This window comes from Podarcis bocagei (genome assembly GCF_964188305.1).
Source record: "Podarcis bocagei genome assembly, chromosome: 5".
In the NCBI taxonomy this organism is placed as follows: Eukaryota; Metazoa; Chordata; class Lepidosauria; order Squamata; family Lacertidae; genus Podarcis; species Podarcis bocagei.
This window is the reverse complement of record NC_138129.1, coordinates 49,811,319-49,830,035: the sequence shown is the minus strand read 5'-3', so window position 1 is coordinate 49,830,035 and position 18,717 is coordinate 49,811,319. Positions and strand designations below refer to the sequence as shown.

The 18,717-nt window shown below is 43.5% G+C and overlaps 2 protein-coding genes across 5 annotated transcripts; one reads left to right on the top strand and one right to left on the bottom strand.

Moving 5' to 3' along the window:
• Nucleotides 1–1,741: 1,741 nt before the first annotated feature.
• On the bottom strand, nucleotides 1,742–4,430 carry TMEM167B (transmembrane protein 167B). Its single transcript, XM_081194237.1, has 3 exons — nucleotides 4,289–4,430; nucleotides 3,913–4,044; nucleotides 1,742–3,137 (listed from the first exon to the last, which is right to left on the bottom strand). The coding sequence occupies exons 1-3, from the start codon at nucleotides 4,296–4,298 to the stop codon at nucleotides 3,055–3,057; spliced, it is 225 nt and encodes a 74-aa protein (XP_081050363.1). The 5' UTR covers nucleotides 4,299–4,430; the 3' UTR covers nucleotides 1,742–3,054.
• LOC308586986 (protein FAM107B-like) lies at nucleotides 3,147–18,717 on the top strand (the record flags this gene model as incomplete). Of its 4 annotated transcripts, none has more annotated exons than XM_081194230.1 (6): nucleotides 4,457–4,857; nucleotides 6,968–7,126; nucleotides 10,847–10,883; nucleotides 12,637–12,784; nucleotides 13,870–14,014; nucleotides 15,284–18,717. In XM_081194230.1, the coding sequence occupies 5 exons, from the start codon at nucleotides 7,103–7,105 to the stop codon at nucleotides 15,398–15,400; spliced, it is 471 nt and encodes a 156-aa protein (XP_081050356.1). In that variant the 3' UTR covers nucleotides 15,401–18,717. The 4 variants fall into 4 exon arrangements, with proteins under 4 accessions (XP_081050355.1, XP_081050353.1, XP_081050356.1 ...); XM_081194228.1 differs by lacking the exons at nucleotides 4,457–4,857; nucleotides 6,968–7,126 and adding exons at nucleotides 5,304–5,712; nucleotides 5,744–6,141; XM_081194229.1 differs by lacking the exons at nucleotides 4,457–4,857; nucleotides 6,968–7,126 and adding an exon at nucleotides 3,147–3,748.

Here is an 18,717-nt window from a genome sequence, read left to right as displayed (position 1 = left end):
AATGTGACGTCACAGATATACATTGTGCATGTGACATCACACACACATGACACATCAGACACAAGATGGCACCTCCAAGTTCAGCAACATCTGGAGGGCCAAATGATTCCAACACCTGCCTTACAGATTCTGCACCTCTTTAAGTAGGCTTACTGGATAGGTAGCTCTTCAATTTATATTTCCCTTTCTTGTGTTTTTATGCAAGGAAAATCAGAATCAAAGCAGTATGCTAGGAAAACTATTTTTCCTGTAACTGTAACTGCTTGGAAACTCACACAATATTGACAACTCAGCAGCACTTTCTTTTAGCAGATCAAAATGATTTTGTACATAGCATGGCTTTGTTCATAAAGTATCACACTTTCTTACTAGGGATAAATTTTGAAAGAGTACCAAAACGTTACATTTTCTTAAGAGCACCAAACAGATCTATTTCAGTTATGCTTTCTTCCTTATAAAAACACTTGCAAAACCACAACCCATGGCATCATGACTCCTTTGGCATGGTTCCTCTCAAGTTGGACACACGAAATATATTGGGAAACATAAATTCTAATGTAATATTAAACTACATTTTTTTACATGTCATAAATTATTATATAGCACCATTAGTATAAAAATAGTTTTCTAAAAGCCTGACAAGCTGAATGCTGTGTTCAATTTCTACACTTCATGTCCTCTCAGAAGGAAAGAATAGAAGTAAAGGAATACAGGATATTTCAGATTTGTCCCTGGCACATTTATGGAACACTCCCACCAACAGCAGTCTTTGCTTCTTAGTTAGATTTTTGGTTGGTGTTGTGATTTACACATCCCCAGAACATATACGTATTAACTAAACTTGTTATTATCGGTTCTCAATCTCTTGTAAAGTTGCTTACATTCCTTGGAAAAAACAGAACTAGAAAGCAAATGATCATCTTTACAAGGACTTAAGGCCCAAATCTTTCCTCCAGTCACTAGATAAATATAGGTATTTGGCTTACATAGCAGAAATTAGAATATTGATTAGCAGGCAAAGAAAAAACTTGCCGTATTTGCAGCATTGCATCCTAAACTGCAGCAGAAATGTTTGGATAATAGTACTGTTTTATCAGTTGGTAGATACAATTGATACACGGGTGGCACTGTGGTCTAAACCACTGAGCCTCTTGGGCTTGCCGATCAGAAGGTCAGCGGTTCGAATCCCCGCAACGGGGTGAGCTCCCGTTGCTCGGTCCCAGCTCCTACCAACCTAGCAGTTTGAAAGCACGCCATAAGTGCAAGTAGATAAATAGGTACTGCTCCGGCGGGAAGGTAAACGGTGTTTCCGTGCGCTGCTCTGGTTTCAATGTTCCGTTGTGCAGAAGCAGCTTAGTCATGCTGGCCACATGACCTGGAAAAACTGTCTGCGGACAAACGCCAGCTCCTTCAGCCTGTAAAGCGAGGTGAGCGCCGCAACTGGACTTAACTGTCAGGGGTCCTTTACCTTTTTTAGATACAATTTTATTTGTTCTGTATTGCATTGAGTCTGTGCTTTTATACTTATTTTGAAGTTGAAAACATCTTAATTTTAGTATCAGAAAACCACTCTCAAATCAAGTAGCACTCTAAACAGGAATTGAACATTATGTGAGCACTAAACTTGGTTTTTGCTTTCTCAGTTCCCTGGAACATGCAGCTGGTAGAATTCATTCATATTCCTTCAGTTCCCACCCATGAAAATAAGAAATAAAATGTCAAGAGGCTATTAGATACAAAGTATGGGGAAGAAAAATAAGGAAGGTTTATTCACACACATACTTCTGAAATACCCAAAGGCCCAGTTAGGGCTCCAGTGTACTTCTTGCCAATTTATAAAAATGCAGTAAGAGACAGTTCCTGTCTGTGCTGACATACAAACTTGCCTTTTTAGTTTTATGCAAACTATGGATTTAAAAAAAATACCCCAGTCCTGAAGTTACTTGTGAATTTCTGTCCATCAAGTGTTTTCAACATTGAAAACTTAAAATAAAACATGCACTTTTACTGCTTCTACTGTAGCTGCTTCTACTCTAGATGACTTCCTATAATGTAAGGACAAGGTTAAAAGGGAGTACAATTCAAATAAGGACAGTGAAGAAGAAAAAGAACATAAAAGGGAATCATTAAAAAAGAAAGCAAACATAAATCTTTCACCTTTAAAGTCTATACACTTTCCAAAATATACAAGTTACGATCTTTAAATGTAATTTAAACATTTTAACATCTATTAACTTATGTAACAGCATATGTCCCCATTGCTTTCTCCTACACAGCAACATCCAAAAACTGGGTATGTTTGAATTGTTGTCAATTGTTAATTGTGTGCTACAGAACTTGCAGCATTTCAGCCATTCTTGGCTGTTTACAAGAGGTGGTAAGGCTGTTAATTATGCCAAGGTGGTGCAAATATATCACCAAACAGCATTTTATTTCCTTTGTGATTCAGATTGTTTTTTTCCTTCAAGGGTAAAAAGTGCATAAACACTTCTTTGAACTGTGCAAAGATTTTACTCTATTACTAGCTAGTTTACCATATCAAGTTACTAATTTTTATGTAGCTTTATCCTCCAATCTTAAAAGTGCATTAATAAAAGAAAAAAAGCCAATGAAAGCAAAATCCACACCTGTACTTTGCTGTTCATTATTACATTTTTGGGATTTAGAGCAATTCCCTTTAAAACACCAGGAATGCAAATCCTTCCCCCCTCTATTCTGTGCCAGACTCTGGAAACATAATTATTAACTTCCATTTGCCACAAACATTTGATGGTTTTCCTTGTGCAAATTGTAGTATTGATTTTAAGAATCTGCACATAAAACAATCTTTGTTGATCATTTTCAAGCTTACTAGAAGCACAGACGATGGTTGCTGTTATAAAAGCCACTCCCTTGGTCTCAAAAAAGGCTTGGTCATAGAAGAATTTCCCCTTGACATCTGTGCAGGGTTCTGTGTCAGTTCCTCTAAGAGATATTTTGTCCTCTGAAGCAAAAGAGATATGCCTTCTTTAGCATCTTCATTCAAACAACACTGTCCATCTGAAGTGCTGAGATTCATTTTATAAAGAGGACATAAAAAGCCATTACAATGCAGGATATTGCCACTGCTGCATGGAGTCTAGTACCAATCACTGCCGCTGGAAAACAAGAGAGAGATTTACAAGTTGTAACCGTATAGAGCACACATTACTTCTTAGAATTTTTGTGAGAATTCAGCATAAGCACTAGATCGTCTTTATTACCACATAAACTAAAGCAAGGGCATCAAACTCAACTATGCTGGAAATCCAAATTCCCCACCAAGTAATTGCCTAGTGACCATATTAGAAATGGTTAATAGGGGTGGGGAGAGATGCAAATTCTGTCTGAACTGAACAGTAAGAAGTTCTACCTCACTGAGTACTTGTTGCTTACCACTTACTAAGTTCTGTTCTACTGAAGTTAGTATTTTTTTTTACAGCAGCTTTAATAATTTTGTTTGCTCTTAAGCAATTAAAAGAAGGAAGCTGAGAACCAAGATTTATTATGCACTTGTCCTGTTGTAACCTAGAGATCCTAGGAACAAGTGGTTCCCCATGCTCCTCAAAAAAACAGCTATCAAAACTCACCATAGAACCAACAACAACCCCCCCATCTCTGAAGCGACCGATCGCATAAACAAGCCTGTTGTGATGCATCCCAAGTCACAATGCAGACGCTTCCTAAGCTTAACTCCATTCTACCAACTGTCAGGAACATTTCCTTGAAGGTTTGTTTGTTTGTTTAACATTTTATGGCATGAACATTTTATGGCATAAAATAGGCAAAGAACTTCTTCCTCTCCTGGCAGTTTGTGAAGGCTGCCCAGACTTGTTCCCACCCATTTCGCCTTCCCTCCCGGTTGATCCCTGGGGTCGAGAGCGAGAGGCTTACCTTTGTAGAATACCCCCCAGACGCCCCTCTTCTCCGAGAGCAGCCAGACTTTCAGCCGAGGCACCTTCCGGAAGTAGGCGCAGGTGCACACGAAGAGCAACCCGAACACCAGCAGCCCGTCCAGCGAATACACTACAAGGGAAGAGAGAGAGAGAGGCCGTCTTGAGTCAGGGCCTCCCGGCTCTTAAGGGTGGCGGACGGCGGGGGGGGGCGTCTAGCGAAGAAGCCCCCAGGCCAGCCTCTGGTCCTCGCCCCGAGGGCGCCACCCCGCTCTGGAAGGTGGGGGTGGCAGTTAGTCAGAGAGGAGGAACAAGGCGCAGGGTCACTTTGCGGGGGCAGCCCCCGCTGAGGCAAACCCCCACCCGACCCGTCTCACCGTTAGCCATGACGGAAACCCGCAAGGCCCAGACCAGGTCTCGTCACCGCATCGCCCAGAATGAACGAACGGCCAGCGCGGCACCGGAACTTCCAGTGCCGCCAATAGAGCTCCGGCGATGGAGCGCTCTCTATGGTTCGCCTCTTCCTAGAAAGGTGGGTGCGCGTGTCGCGGCATCAAGGCAGCACTAGCAGAAGGACGGCTGGTCGATTTGTTTCGAGAGCGCCCTGGCTTGTCAGCGGCAGGTCTCGCGACCGGATTTCCTGCTATCTTTTGTTTTTGTGCTGTCTTTTGTTTGAAAAAAAAGTGCAGAAATCCGGGACTGTGTTGTTGAAGTGCTGTTTGGCAGCCACACACAAAAAAGGGGACGGGAGTATTTTAAACTCGATCTTCTTGTGGGATGCGAACATGTGAATGGGGCGGGCTCACCTTTCTTCTAGCTATTTTTTCTTAATCGCCATGCAGATGATTCTGTAGTAGCAGAAAAATAAACTGCTCAATATTGTTATAATTTTCTCATAGCTAATGCGGGGAGCGACGCTTACAACAACCCTGCCATGTAGTCCAGTGTTACTTACCTCCATATTATAGACAGGGACTTATACTGTACTTCCAAGAGCTGTCACTTAATCGAGCACTACTGATGAAATAATCTAACAGAGTGCAATGCTGCTCAATATTCACATATAATTAAAGCAAAAACAAAAAATATATAAACCACTTACAATACAATACAAATCTTTATTATGGTCATAAGGGACCTCTGACTGTTAGGTCCAGTCACGGACGACTCTGAGGTTGCAGCACTCATCTCGCTTTATTGGCCGAGGGAGCCGGTGTACAGCTTCTGGGTCATGTGGCCAGCATGACTAAGCTGCTTCTGGCAAACCAGAGCAGCACACGTAAACGTTGTTTACCTTCTACTTGCACTTTGACGTGCTTTCGAACTGCTAGGTGGGCAGGAGCAAGGACCGAGCAACAGGAGCTCACCCTGTCGCGGGGATTCAAACCACCGACCTGATCAGCAAGCCCTAGGCTCTGTGGTTTAGGCCATAGTGCCACCCGCATCATAGACGTCATAGACCAGCATAAAAGGGTGGGATACTTAAAAAATATAAAACTACTTAATTAAAAAAATTAAGCAGTGTGTAAGAATAATAAAAAGTAATTACTAATAAAAAACAAAATCAGGACACACAGTAATGTCTGGGTAGGCTTGCTGGAATACAAACATTTTCAGCAGGTGTCTAAAGCAATAAAGTGTCAGCTTAAATATCAATAGGGAGTTCCAAAGATTCAGAGAAATCTCAACCATCCAGTCAGCCCCATTCCCCAAATCCACTGCTTACTTGTATGAAGATACAGTGCATTCTTACCATTCTAAAATAGGTCAATAGTGATCCACATCATTCCAAGATTGACTGGTTTTTTTAATGATGTTTTTAACTAGGCAAGACTGCTTTCTTATCTTCATGGGGTAGCATAAAGGGCTCAGAGCATGTGAAACCTTTTCCTCATAGAAGTTCTATGGATAGGGCAAATACTAGTGGGAGAAAGAAGAGAAGGGATAATGGACACAATAGAAATTATGCTTTCACTAGAGGGATGGGTACCGGTAATTGTGCATCTCCAATTTAAGCCATCTGGCCAAAACAGAAGGCTCATCTGGTAAGGAAATGGTAAGCAGACACCTCCCCCCGCCCCTGCCCCCGCCATACAACACTAAAAATAGTGCTGTAGCAGTAGCATTCTAATCTCTAGTCACACTGCTATGCTACCACATGCACAAAACTAATAATGGAGTGTCCAGTCTTATCAATGAGAACTCAGAAGGAAGTCCCCTTGTGAATAAGGTTACAGCCTTACTGTGACTTTTGAGTGGGTGTGCATAGGAATGTGCTATAAAATAAAATATGTGGGTTATACAAGCTGCTTCCCCATCCTCTCTTTATTGAGAATTTTATTTGTTGAAAAGAAACTGGAGGCAGTTCCAGAATTCCAAAGATCCTGGATTCATTTAGGAATGGCAATTTTTCATACACTGGTACAGAATCACAAAATGCAGTGTAACAGAATGTAATCTTCATAAATGGCATGAACCAAAGATTCCTGCACTGGGCTCACGTCCGTAGTGAGTTAATTGGTAGCCACTGTATGGGGGCAGCAGGTGGGCATTGGCAGCAGCACTGGTGAAGCTTCTAGAGATGCTATGGGCATGTCTGCCATGTTCCCACCATGGTATTTTCTACCCGTGTGTGCGCCCCTTTCTCAGCTGAGCTATAGCAGTAATAGCAAATCATTAGACCCAGCAATGTAATAGGTGTTTAGGATTGCTCTGTTAAGATGTTAGCCCAAACAACTTTATCTGATTTGTAATAATCTAAAGGGTGCATAATTCAATAATCCATTTTCTGCTGAACCTTGTTGATACCCTAGGAAATGTTTCAGCGTTCCAGACTTGGAAAATGACATCCTCTGCTTAATCAGCCAAAGGTTCTTAAAGGAACGTGTCACATGACACCTGTCCCCCCCCCCCTTTTTTTTTTACATCCAACAACACACCCAGGGATTAGTCTAAGGGCTTTAATAGGTTTTGTGAAGAGCCTGCTAAAAGAAGCAGGGCCCATCCACAATCACATTACCGTCTCCACTGCCAAGTAAATCAACAGGAGGACTTAGTTCACAGGTGTTTTTCTAGAAGAAAGTGAAGCCAAGTGCTAAACTGTTCTGGCACAGCAAGTACTTCAGAGACAACGTTCCACAGCTTTAAAGGAAAGGAGAGTGAGGAGGGAAAAGCTTCCTCCAGTCAGTGCCATGGGGGCCTCACAGTCAAAACGGGTGAGTAGCTTTCTTGTTGGTGGTCTGATAAAGGGGATGAAGCCTGTGTCTGTCATATCCCTGACATCATGACGAGATCTTTTTGATCAGTCGGCCACATTCTGTTGCGTATAGTCTTTGAACTAAGTCTATATGACAACAGAAGCATGGCAATACGGCAATCTATAAAGCAATCTCTCGAGAGGCAGAGGTGTTTCTGATGGCTGACAACTGTGGAATATTCATCTGCTGGGGGCTCTTGGAAGCTTAACCCTGAGCTTTTCTTAGAAATACTATATGACCTTTTTATTTGGGCTTAATCGTTTCATCTTGACTGCTTCTAAACTGATGAGTGGATGGGCTTTGTGTAGTATGAATGATTAAGTAAGTATAATGGTTTAAATCTGAAATGAACAATATACTGTACATTAGACCTCAGGGCTGGCCCAAGTCATTTTGCTTCCTGAAGTGAAGGACAAGATACCATCCCTTCTATTCCAGAAACAGCAGCCACCCAGCCTGGCCACTGAATCTTTCTTGACCACTGGGGATGGAACAGGCACCATATGGGGTACAGGGCAGGCTGTACTCCCTATAGCTGCACCATTTCACTATTAGAGCTTCATTAGGGGCTAAGTACTCCCCCCACTGGTGTCCTACAGTGTGAGAGCAAATACATTTATTTTTTTTAATGTGAGCACCAACAAGGCTGCTTCTGCCTTAGAAGCAATTTCTCTTTATATTTCCTCTCCTCCTCTGTCTCCTGTTTCTCCCTCTCATGAGTGCCTCACCCCATAGTCGCCTTTGACTGGACTTAACCGTCCAGGGGTCCTTTACCTTTACCCTCCTCTAGCACTGAACCACACATTTCTCTTACATTTAATGAAAAGCCAAGATAGGGAATAAACGTATTGTTCGATTGTTATGCTACTCACAGAAAGACTAAACCCTCCATTACATCTGGACTATGTAGAGGATGTGGCATCTCACACACTAGGAAACGGTGCTGTCATATTTCTCAGAAGTGCAAAAGATGGGAACTGTTGTTCACCCACAGTGCAGATGGACATAGTGTCATACACATGCTTTGTGTTAATCCTCTGGTAACCTCTCTTCAACACAGGGCTGTTATGGTGCAAAAAGTAATTGTGTCAGACCTGTCCTGTTACATACAGGTGAAGGAAACAGTTCTTGCCCCCGCAAAACAACCTCCTGCAGGGATAAACTCCTAGATTATACTTAATCCTGCCTCTATGTCTAGTCATCATTTTCACTCTTACGTTGATCCACTGAACCTATCCCCTTTCCTCTCCACAGCCACCTAACCAAAATCCTAATTGAAAAGGATGAGGTAGATCTGCCAGAAAGGCTACTTTTAGAGATGGTTTGTTCACACTTCAGCTGAAGCAAGATGAAACTTTGTATTTCTTAGGGCTTGCTCAAACTGTCGCTTGATGTGGGTAGTAAGTTTCCTGTACCTGCATGAATTCTCCACCATCCATAGGACTATCTCCGTGTCACTTCCTTCCCACAAGTTCCCCTCCCTCAACCTGGATTTGCTCATAGGAATGCTCTGAAAAGGAGAGGGTATGAAAAAATCCAGATCAAGGGAGGGGAAAGTGTGGGAAGGATAACATCATATGGACAATGGAGAATTAATGAGGGCACATTATCCACATAAAGCAACAGTATGGATGAGCTTTTAATCGGCGCAGAGCAAAGCAACACTGATCAACATTTCAATAAAAGGGGAGAGCTTGGGTCTAAAGGCAGAAGGAATACTGATGAAGCTGCATTTATGTTCCTGAACTTCATAGGCATGGAGATGATGGTTTTGAGGACAACTTTAAAGCAGCTGAGCTAGTTTTCCAGGGAAAGAGCCACATCAGGTGAAGGGGAGCAGCACATGCTATTCTTTAAGCATAACTGCTAAAACTTGGCATCTAAGAAATCCCTAACAGGAATGTTTGTCTTTTCCCTGAATGATGCATTCAATCTGCTGCTGCTGCAGTACATTCCTCTAGCAAATGTGTTGTTTGTCTTTGGAGATTTAAACCTGTAAGGATCAGGCAGGGCCAACCCTATGATTAGGTGGAGGGAAGCAGCTGTCTCAGGTAGTGAATGCAACTGCCCCACCCCCAATTGCTCCTGAACCCCCCCCCCCAGCCATTTCTCCCATCCTCCTGAACTGACACTCTGGCAGTGGCCAGCAGTCTCACCTAGTTATCTCCCAGTGCAGAGCCTTGACCTAGCAAACAGGAAGAGAGGCAGCCAGCCCAGGCTACACACCCCAGTAGGCACTATGTATGTGAATGCATTTCTTGGCACACATGACTGATGCTGAGGCATCCTTTGTCTGAGCAGGCAGCAAATGGGTACCAGGCAGGGCAGTGACTGAACAGGCAGCAGCAAGGTTTTGGAGGACAGAGCATGCTCTGAGCTAGCCTGTTGCCCTCAGTTTCAATGGTGGACACTGCCTCACCACAAGTGTTGAAGTAAGATTTGACTGCCTGTCTGGTCAGCTTCTCTATGGTGGAATATGTGGTGGGGAGATTGTTTGTGTTATCATATCCTTTGCCTCAGGCAGCAAAATGTATTGGACAGGCCCTGGATATGTGTTAGGGATGTTCTGCTTTGCCCGCAGCTCCATATGATTAGGATGTAGAAGAACTAGAGGTTGGTTTTGTCTGACCTGCTGAAAGTCTATGTGCAGGTACATTAACAGAAGTACTAATTTGCTCCTCTGTAAGACCATGCAGGGGAAAAGTAATGAGGATGCCTGGGCAGAAGCTCAGAACGCTCTTGTATAATGCCCCCCCCCATGTGTTGTTAGTATCTTCTCAGTGTCCATTAAATGCCTGGGAACAGGCAGGGTAGGCCTGCTGGCATCTATGCCATTATAATAGTCTTGCATTGTTTACTTTGGATGAGGCGGCCACAAACCTGAGCCTGACAGATGACAGGCTAATCAGCAGTGGCTTAAAAGGGAAATCTCATCGGAGATGGAAAACCTAATCTTTCAAAGCTGCACAGAGAGACCGAGGGATCCAGAATAGCTTCATCAGGTTGAGATGATCCTGTGTGAATGATCAGAGCAAAATAGAAGAGTTGGGCAAATTAATGTCATACAGAAAGTAACATGGGGTTAGGAAAATGCACAGGCATCAGACATAAGGCAGCCTATTAGCACTGTGGATGACGGAAAAGCTTCATTTGCAAAGGAAGGAAGGTCTGTGAGCGGCAGCTGGGTATTCCAGAGCCAGAAGCGAACTGTAGTACAGTATCTGAACTCCTTTCCAACAGAAGGCAGGCAGGTGATTATGAGGGTTATTCTAATGATTTTGGGTTCAGCTAGAGGGTATGTTATAGTGACTGGCCCAAATATGGTCTGCATTTTATTCTGTCTGGCTCCTTTCACCTGCTAATTTCACAGCACTTTAGAAACATTGGCAAAGAGCTTTATTTTTCACAGGGAGTTTGGTATAAAACCTTCATGCATTGGCCAGTGAAAGAGCTGGAGATTGAGCACCAGGCGCTGGAGTGTTTCAGCTGTTTGCCTCCACTTGCATATTTGTAAACAAACTGCAATATTATAAAATGTCATAAGCCTCCCATGATCTCCTTTCAAAGGAAACCAAACCAGGGTGAGCGCTATACCCCTGGGACGCAAGTGTGGTGGAAGCAGAAGTGCAAGCATTTGTTGATCCATTGCTTTTTGAAATGCTGCCTTTTCTGTTCCAGGGTGAATACAGAACTCAGAAGAGCAGTCTGAACCCAGGTAAGAGTATTTCACAGCAGGCTGGGGATACCTTCTTCAATCCAAGGGCTACATTCTCTTATGTGGGGAGTGCATGCCAGTAGTGGGTGTGGCCAAGGATAAAAGTGGGCAGTGAAGTGCATGTGGCGTTTACCTTTATGCATGGGTGGGGGCCAGCTGTCTGTCCTACAGTCCTAAGCAAAAAGCAGAGGGAGTAGTTATAAATATGGGGAGAAACTATGCAAGCATTATGTCCCGGGGGGTGGGAAAATGGGGGTTGTGTTCCTCTTACTCACTGAATGTATTAATTGGCCATAGCAGCAAAAGTCTGTTGTATGATGCATAGAAGGATGGCGTCTATTCAGCCTGTGACTATTGGAACTTGCCCCAAGTACTCTTTTGGAGTCTAAATGGTTTTTGCATATGATCAAAATAAGTGTGCCCCTTTATTTAGCTTCTTGTTAGCTCTGTGCTAGTGGGGGGGGGGGGGCTGCCTTGTTAGAGGTAGGGAATGCTGGGTGATTCTCTTCCAGGTCCTTGCCAGTACTGCGTGTGTTCATTCCGTTCTGTTCAGCTTTTCCATCACCATGTGAAACCTTTTTAAAACCCACATAAAATTTCCTCTTTTAAATGTCATTCACATGGTCATTTTTTAATGGAGTTATAAACAGTTTATCAAGGTTTTCATGGTTAAATAATGGTATAAATGTGCCCCGGAGTGGTGAAAAAAGAGGTAGCAACCATAGATTTCAGGTACTGAAATGTTCAGTGGTGGAATTTGTGGTTTCGCCACATGGGGGTGCATTTGTATAATAATAATCTGTGTGGAAGACTTAACATAACAGAAGTCTTGATGGACCATCTGTGACTGACCTGATGTGTCATTTGCATTACAATGCCAACCCTGTCTTAAAGGATCTCAGAAATGGAAGAGAATTCAAGCCTGCACTTCAACTGCATGTGAATTGCCTTGTTCTCAACCAAGTCATTCAGTAAGCCCCAAGTATTGAGGAAGATCTACACCATGGGTAGGCAAACTAAGGCCCACAGGCCCAATTGCCTTCTCAATCCGGCCTGCAGACGGTCCAGGAATCAGCATGTTTTTACATGAGTAGAATGTGTCCCTTTATTTAAAATGCATCTCTGGGTTATTTGTGGGGCCTGCCTGGTGTTTTTACATGAGTAGAATGTGTCCTTTTATTTAAAATGCATCTCTGGGTTATTTGTGGGGCATAGGAATTCGTTCCTTTTTTTCTCTTCAAAATAATAGCCTGGCTCACCACATGGTCTGAGGGACGGTGGACCAGTCCACGGCTGGAAAAGGTTGCTGACCCCTGATCTACACTATGATATGCCTATCCAAGCCATTTCATTAACATTTAGAGATCTTTCCACAGCTCACTACTGGAATAGTTAAGGGACAACATGCCTCAAGAAAACAGCAATGGGAAGACCAACCTAGCCCCACCCACGGACCAGAGAGGGAGCAGCTTCAGGGTGTTAGGACCCTGGGGGTCAGACTCCCCCAACTTCAGTGGGTGAAGCCAGGGATTCAGAGGGGAAGAGAGAATGACTCTCTGTGGGGAGAGTGCTGTTGACATTAGGTCCTACTTTACACCACTCTGGAACCCTTAAAGAAGAGCAGGTTAAAAATACTTTCAACAAATTGATGCTGAACAGCATTGTAGCCAATTTACAGTATGAAAGCAGAGAGGAAAATTTGTAATGAATTTTCTGAAGGCTTCAAAACTGTTGTCATGCCATTATGTTCCAGAAGGAGACAGCAGAAGCTTTGAGCATGGCACCTACCAGGCATCTGAAAGCCACAGGAGCCTCATTGAGCCTAAGAAACTGCCAAACCCAGTGAGGGAGTCCAAGCACCACCGGGAGTTGCACCGGGAACTGATTTTCACTCAAAGGAGGTGAGAGTGTCTTTAATCCAGGAATTGCAGTAGTTTAGGCACTAAAGCTTTGAACAGAGAACATGCCATGCATTGGCCCCTGAGGTGTACTACAAAATGGTGCCTCCCTGGCCAGGGAAGAAAAGTTGAGTGAAGATCTGCATTGGGAACAAGGCGGGGAATCAAATCAATCTTACATGACCGTTGGCGTGAGAATCCAAGGCTGCCAGAGGGCAGGGGCTGCTCTGAATCATACCAGGGTGGTGTAGAACCTAGGAGATTCCAGAGGGTTGCCATATGTCCTCTTTTTCCAGGATGTGTCCTCTTTTTCATGGGTAGAGTTGTCATAGTTATAAGTAAAGGTAAAGATACCTCTGACCGTTAGGTCCAGTTGTGGACGACTCTGAGGTTGTACGCTCATCTTGCTCTATAGGCCAAGGGAGCTGGCGTTTGTCCGCAGACAGCATCCAGGTCATGTGGCCAGCATGACTAAGCCACTTCTGGCGAACCAGAGCAGCACACGGAAACGCCATTTACCTTCCCGCCAGAGCAGTACCTATTTATCTACTTGTACTTTGATGTGCTTTCGAACTTCTAGGTTGGCAGGAGCTGGGACCAAACAACGGGAGCTCACCCCGTTGTGGGGATTCGAACTGCCGACCTTCCGATTGGCAAGCCCTAGGCTCTGTGGTTTAGTAGCACAATCTCTGTTGGGTGTGGGTCCATGAGATATCTCTCAGAAGCACTTAAATCTAGCATCTAGCATGGCGACTCGGGGTATCCACTAAGCCAAATAAGAAAGGGATTTTTGCCCAATACACAGGAGAGAAACCACACTGGGACTCCCAATCGACTTGACTGGGCGCTGGAGGAGGAGGGCTTGGAATATAACAGTCCAATTCTTACAGAGCCCATATTTAGTTCTTCATAGGTCTGATAAGTTAAGCATGTGCCCAAATATAATATTTTGTCAGGAGAACCCTGGGTTATCATGGAATCTGGTGAAAGTCAATGGGATGAAGGAGGGGGTGCAGAATAACAGGCATTGTGGAAGAGAAGAAAGGCTCATCAACTTCTGCTTTTGTGCTGTGTTGTCCTTTCTGTAGGGGGATCCTTCCAGAACACAAGCCCGAGCTTCAGAGAGTTCTAGAAGCCAGAAGAATCAAGCAGCTGAAGCAGCAGGAAGAAACCCAAAAGCCCTTGACAGATCTGGAAGAAGAGCTAAGAAAACGACAGCAGAAGCTTGACCAGGTCTTTACCATCCGTTCCCCAGTTAGTTTTTCTGGATGTATCACAACATCAAGTTTGTCTTATAACCTCCTTCATCCTACTGTGATCAGTCCATATTATTAATCCCTAACACACACCCAGCTCATCAAGGCTTATTTGTCTTCCTAGCAAAAACAGGATCTACTCACAAAGAATCCATTTTACCCCCACAGAGATACAATTCCCAGCACCCTTAAACTACAGTTCCCAGGATTATTAGGGGATGTAGTATCTACATTGTATAGAACCCTTCTCCCTTGTGGCAGCCTTCCCCTCAGGTGTGACCAGCATCTCTCTCAGTTCCTTCTACATCGTTCATCTTCAGAAGTAAAGATAGCCAGTTCTCCTTCCAGGCCCAAACACACACACAGTTTTGATATTACGCAGACCCTGTCCTCCAAGCACCTCTTCCCTTCTGGTAAGCAGATATTGCTGTGTTTTTACTGTTTCAAAAACATACCAAATCAGTTTTAATCAGAAGTGACAATGGGACACAAAGGTGGAGAGCAAGTATAGAACCCACTAAGGAAGAAAGGAAGTGTAAAACGTTTGAATATGCTGAACTGGCTGGTCTGACGAACAGGATATGAAAAAATGAAGATAAGGAATACAAGGAGGAATGGACAATGTTTACTGAATATGTTAAGAACCAATATAAGCAAAAACATAGCTTAGCAGGTCTCGAGTAAATCCAGCAGAGTTGAAATAGAGTATTTAATAGATAACAAATTGGATGATTAAAAAGATGCGGATTAAGTGGAGTAGTAGAAAAGCAAAGGAACCAGGAAAAGGGTGGAAGGGAAGTCATATGGTGTGTGTGTGTGTGTGTGTGTGTGTGTGTGTGTGTGTGTGTACACACACACACACACACACACACACACACACACACACGTAAGTGGGACAGGGGGAGGGGAGGGAGTTAAATATGCTGTTTTTGAAAATGCAAAAAATAAAATAAAAAAGAAGTGACAATGGGACAAAAGCTGTGTGTGTGTGTGTGTGTGTGTGTGTGTGTGTGTGTGTGTGTGTGTGTAAACCATGGGCAGCAATGCCTCCCTCAAGCATTTTCAGTCCTATCAAAATTGCTGCTAAATCCAGTGTCAATGAAGCTCAGGTGTGAGTGTATGACTTTCATTTAATCAAACAATAGGGGCGTTGGTTTTGCAATAGGCTGCAGCCTCATGTTTGTGCAGAATTATCTCTCTGGCTAGAACGAATGAAAAGATGTTGAACATTTCCCCTCCTTTACAGTATGAAAGGGAGCTGGTCTTGAAGGGCGAGCAAGATGGCCGGCCTGAGTTCATCCTCGTCAAAGAGAGCCTGAGGAAGATAAAGCTGTCTACAGAAACGGACATCAGGCAGACATGAGAGCCAGGTGACCGCAAGTGCAGTTTCTATCCGAATGGCTCCTTGATGGAAGATCACATGGAGGAATCCTAGGATGCACCGCAGCCTCCCCTTGCTGGCCTGCAGAGCCCCTGCTCAGGTTAACCTCAGGCACTGGGCAGCAGGAGAAAGTCGGAAGCAAGGACTAGCCTCGTGGTGGCTTTGGGTGGAGGCTGGCTGTCATTCAGCCATGACAGGAAACATGGAGATGAAAGGGCAGATTGGAATCTGCAGTGGAGGCGGTGACTTGGCATGGCTGCCTTTTTAGTTTTTTAGGGGGGAGGGTTGTTTGTTGTTTGTTTTGCTACTCAGTAATTCATCATTACAAAGAAAATACTCTTCTTCTTTTCTTTTTTGCATTCCAAGCCTTACTAGGCTCCCATCTGATCAAGGCCTCTCTTTTCTCTTTGTAAAAAAGTTGATAATGCTCTTACCTGATAGCTCCAGTGTCAAATTTTCTATGCTTAGATTGAGATATAACCCACCATTAAAGCTAACTTGGGCATGGAGAAACGTGAATGGTCTAGTGGGGAGATGTATGTTTGCAACTGTATTAGGCTCATGGATCTATAATATACGCCAGATAATGTTTTCTGCTGGCCTCAATTTCTTACCTATAGAATTAAGGGAACGATTTCAAGTGTCTCACGGGTCACCATCCAGGAGAAAAGCATTAAGGATGGTGAGATACTCAAGTAGAGGCACAAATAACAGGCGGGTGAACTTGGGATGGTTTGAGATGGTGGGAAAGGGTTGGGAAGCTTCCTTAGCCTGGCAAAGAGTTAAAAATGCAAGCTTAGCCTGGCAAAGATTCAAAAACGCAGGTGTGGAGGCAGGACTGGTTGTTTATCTTATCTGGAAGTACTGGTAAGAACCACAACAAAATTGCTAGCAGGAGGTGAGTTACAGTTCATGATGCTATTTGACCTGTTCATCTGGAGACGCTGCCATCAGTTAGTTTCAGCAAACGTTACACTTATTGCTCTCATTATTATTCATCATTTATATAGATCTCTCTTCGAGACAGGCTGCCCATGCGCCCCTTCACACTCCTCTCTTTGAAGGCATCCTGTGTTGGGTGGGCTGGCCAGTCCAAGCCCAGTTTGAAGACAAAGCAGGGAAAGAAGGGAGAGGAGGGCGTTAGTTGCCCGTCAACAGCCCCCAGGAAGCAGACTGAACAGGCATACACAGGCCACCTGGCCACAGCCTTCCTCACTATGGTGGGGTGCATTGTATTTCTATTTAAATGATAGGAATTATTTATATATCTACATAGGAAGCTGCCTTATGCTGAGTCAGGCCATGAGTCCCTCTACCCAGTATTGTCTACATTTACTGGCATCAACTCTCCAAGATTCCCGACAGAGAATCTTTACCAGGCCTACCTGGAGAGATATCAAGGATTGGACCTTGGACCTTCTGCATGCAAAGCAGATGCTCTACCACTAAGCTAAGGTCCTTCCCAAAAGGGAATGCAAATTAACACATGCAAATCTATCTTTGTCCTTTGGGGGGGTGACAAATTTCATCCACTTTGGCAATGTGTAAATGACCACCATACTTCTAGATGAGCTCAAAAAAAAAAACATCTGTCCAAGGATCCAATATCTGGGGTGGGGCAAAGGGTATGCTCATGTATAGGAGGCACAGTGAACACCTATATTACACTTAAATCATGTACAGTGAGGTCACACACACACACACACACACACACGCACATACACATGGGTGGGGAGAAGAGAGATTTCCCAGCTTTAGTTGTGGAAATAACCAAAGGAAGTGCCTGTCCTGAAGCAGAGCAGATGTGTTAGCCAACCTTAGCCCCACAGAACCATAATGAGTGGTGGGCTTCAGTGATTATCTGAATGGGCAGGAATGTGGGCAAAGAGCCGATGTTGCCTTGCCCGGTGCTTCTTTCCTCATCTTAAGTATATTCTGCAGCTGGTATTGTTTGGTGATTTTATAATTTTTTTAAAAAACCATGTAACGGTCTGGATATGTAGTATAAATACATGAAGTATATGTAAATCCTCTTTTCTCAGTGCAGACTCAGCCTTAGGTTATTCCTTTTCTAGGGCATTAAAATACACTAACAAGCAGATTCGTTGGGATTCACTTTTAATAGTGTAGCTGCAGTTTATGCCGTGGCAGCTGAAACTGGAGTGCCCCTTCTTTGAAGCTGATAGCTTTCGTTTTGTTGACACTAAATTCAAACACCACAGAAAACCAATCTGGTGAACTTAAATGCTTTTGAGTTGTTGGCTCTCCAGTACCTTAAAAGGAAAACAAACCAGCCTCTCAGAAATGTTTGCATTCGTTAAAGATGCTCTTTCAACCCTCCCATAATACTATGGGAAGAAACCTGATGTTCCCAATGGGTAGTCAGCCTCAGACCTGTGTCCCACATCCAGTGGTGCCATCAAGGCAGGATTTGGGGACAGACGTCCAGGGCCTTATTTCAGCATAATGAGCAGGAAGCAGGAGAGGAAACATGAAGGATTTGTAGGAAGACATAAGGTTTAAGAATGGCATTTTCTTCTGGTGATTTCAGGCAACACTTGTTTTCTTTTTCTTCATTACATTTCTATACCGCCCGTCCTCTGAGGATCACAGGGCGGTTGACAATATAAAAACACAAAGCACATACCCTAGTAACAAAGAAAAGCAATAAATTCACCCTTACACACTTTAAAAAGCCATAAGTTGTTTAATTAGCCAAAAGCTTGGGTTTTTGCCTGGCACCTACTTTAACACTAGTAATTTAATAGATTTGAGAACTCAGGTGGAAGCCCTTTTGCAAAGAAAGCAGTAGTGTCAAAGAGCAGAGCTTGACATTATACTCTGTGTGAAGACAAACAATTTTGTATATGCTGATCATTTTGTTTAAGAATCACTTCACATGAGGCATCCTGAAAACAATGCTATTTAATAAAAACATATATAAAACTATATATTCAAATCCATTATAGATACTAACATCTCCATCTAAAAGACCTGTTTTATGCATGTTTATGGCCAGTGATTCATCGCACTTCAAAAAATAAAATCAAAATTCTGCAACGAGAAAAGCAGTTGTCATTGGGTTTGCACATCGTGGCACACTCCACACCACTGAGTGCGTATGTGCCCCTGGCCACACCCAGGAATGCCAATACCCACTTTCTGCAATCTTGGGTTTCCAAAATTAGGTTGATCTGATACCTTCTAGCTTGGCCCCACCCTTTAACTCTTCTTGAAAACAAAAGGAAGTCACCACAGTTTGTTAAAAGCAACAAGAAAACAACTTCTCAATTTTTTTT

Coding starts and splice junctions, on each gene's coding strand:
- TMEM167B (XM_081194237.1), bottom strand. Junction 3,138..3,912: donor CTGGGGGGTATTCTACAAAG/GTAAGCCTCTCG, acceptor CTTGTTTTCCAG/CGGCAGTGATTGGTACTAGA.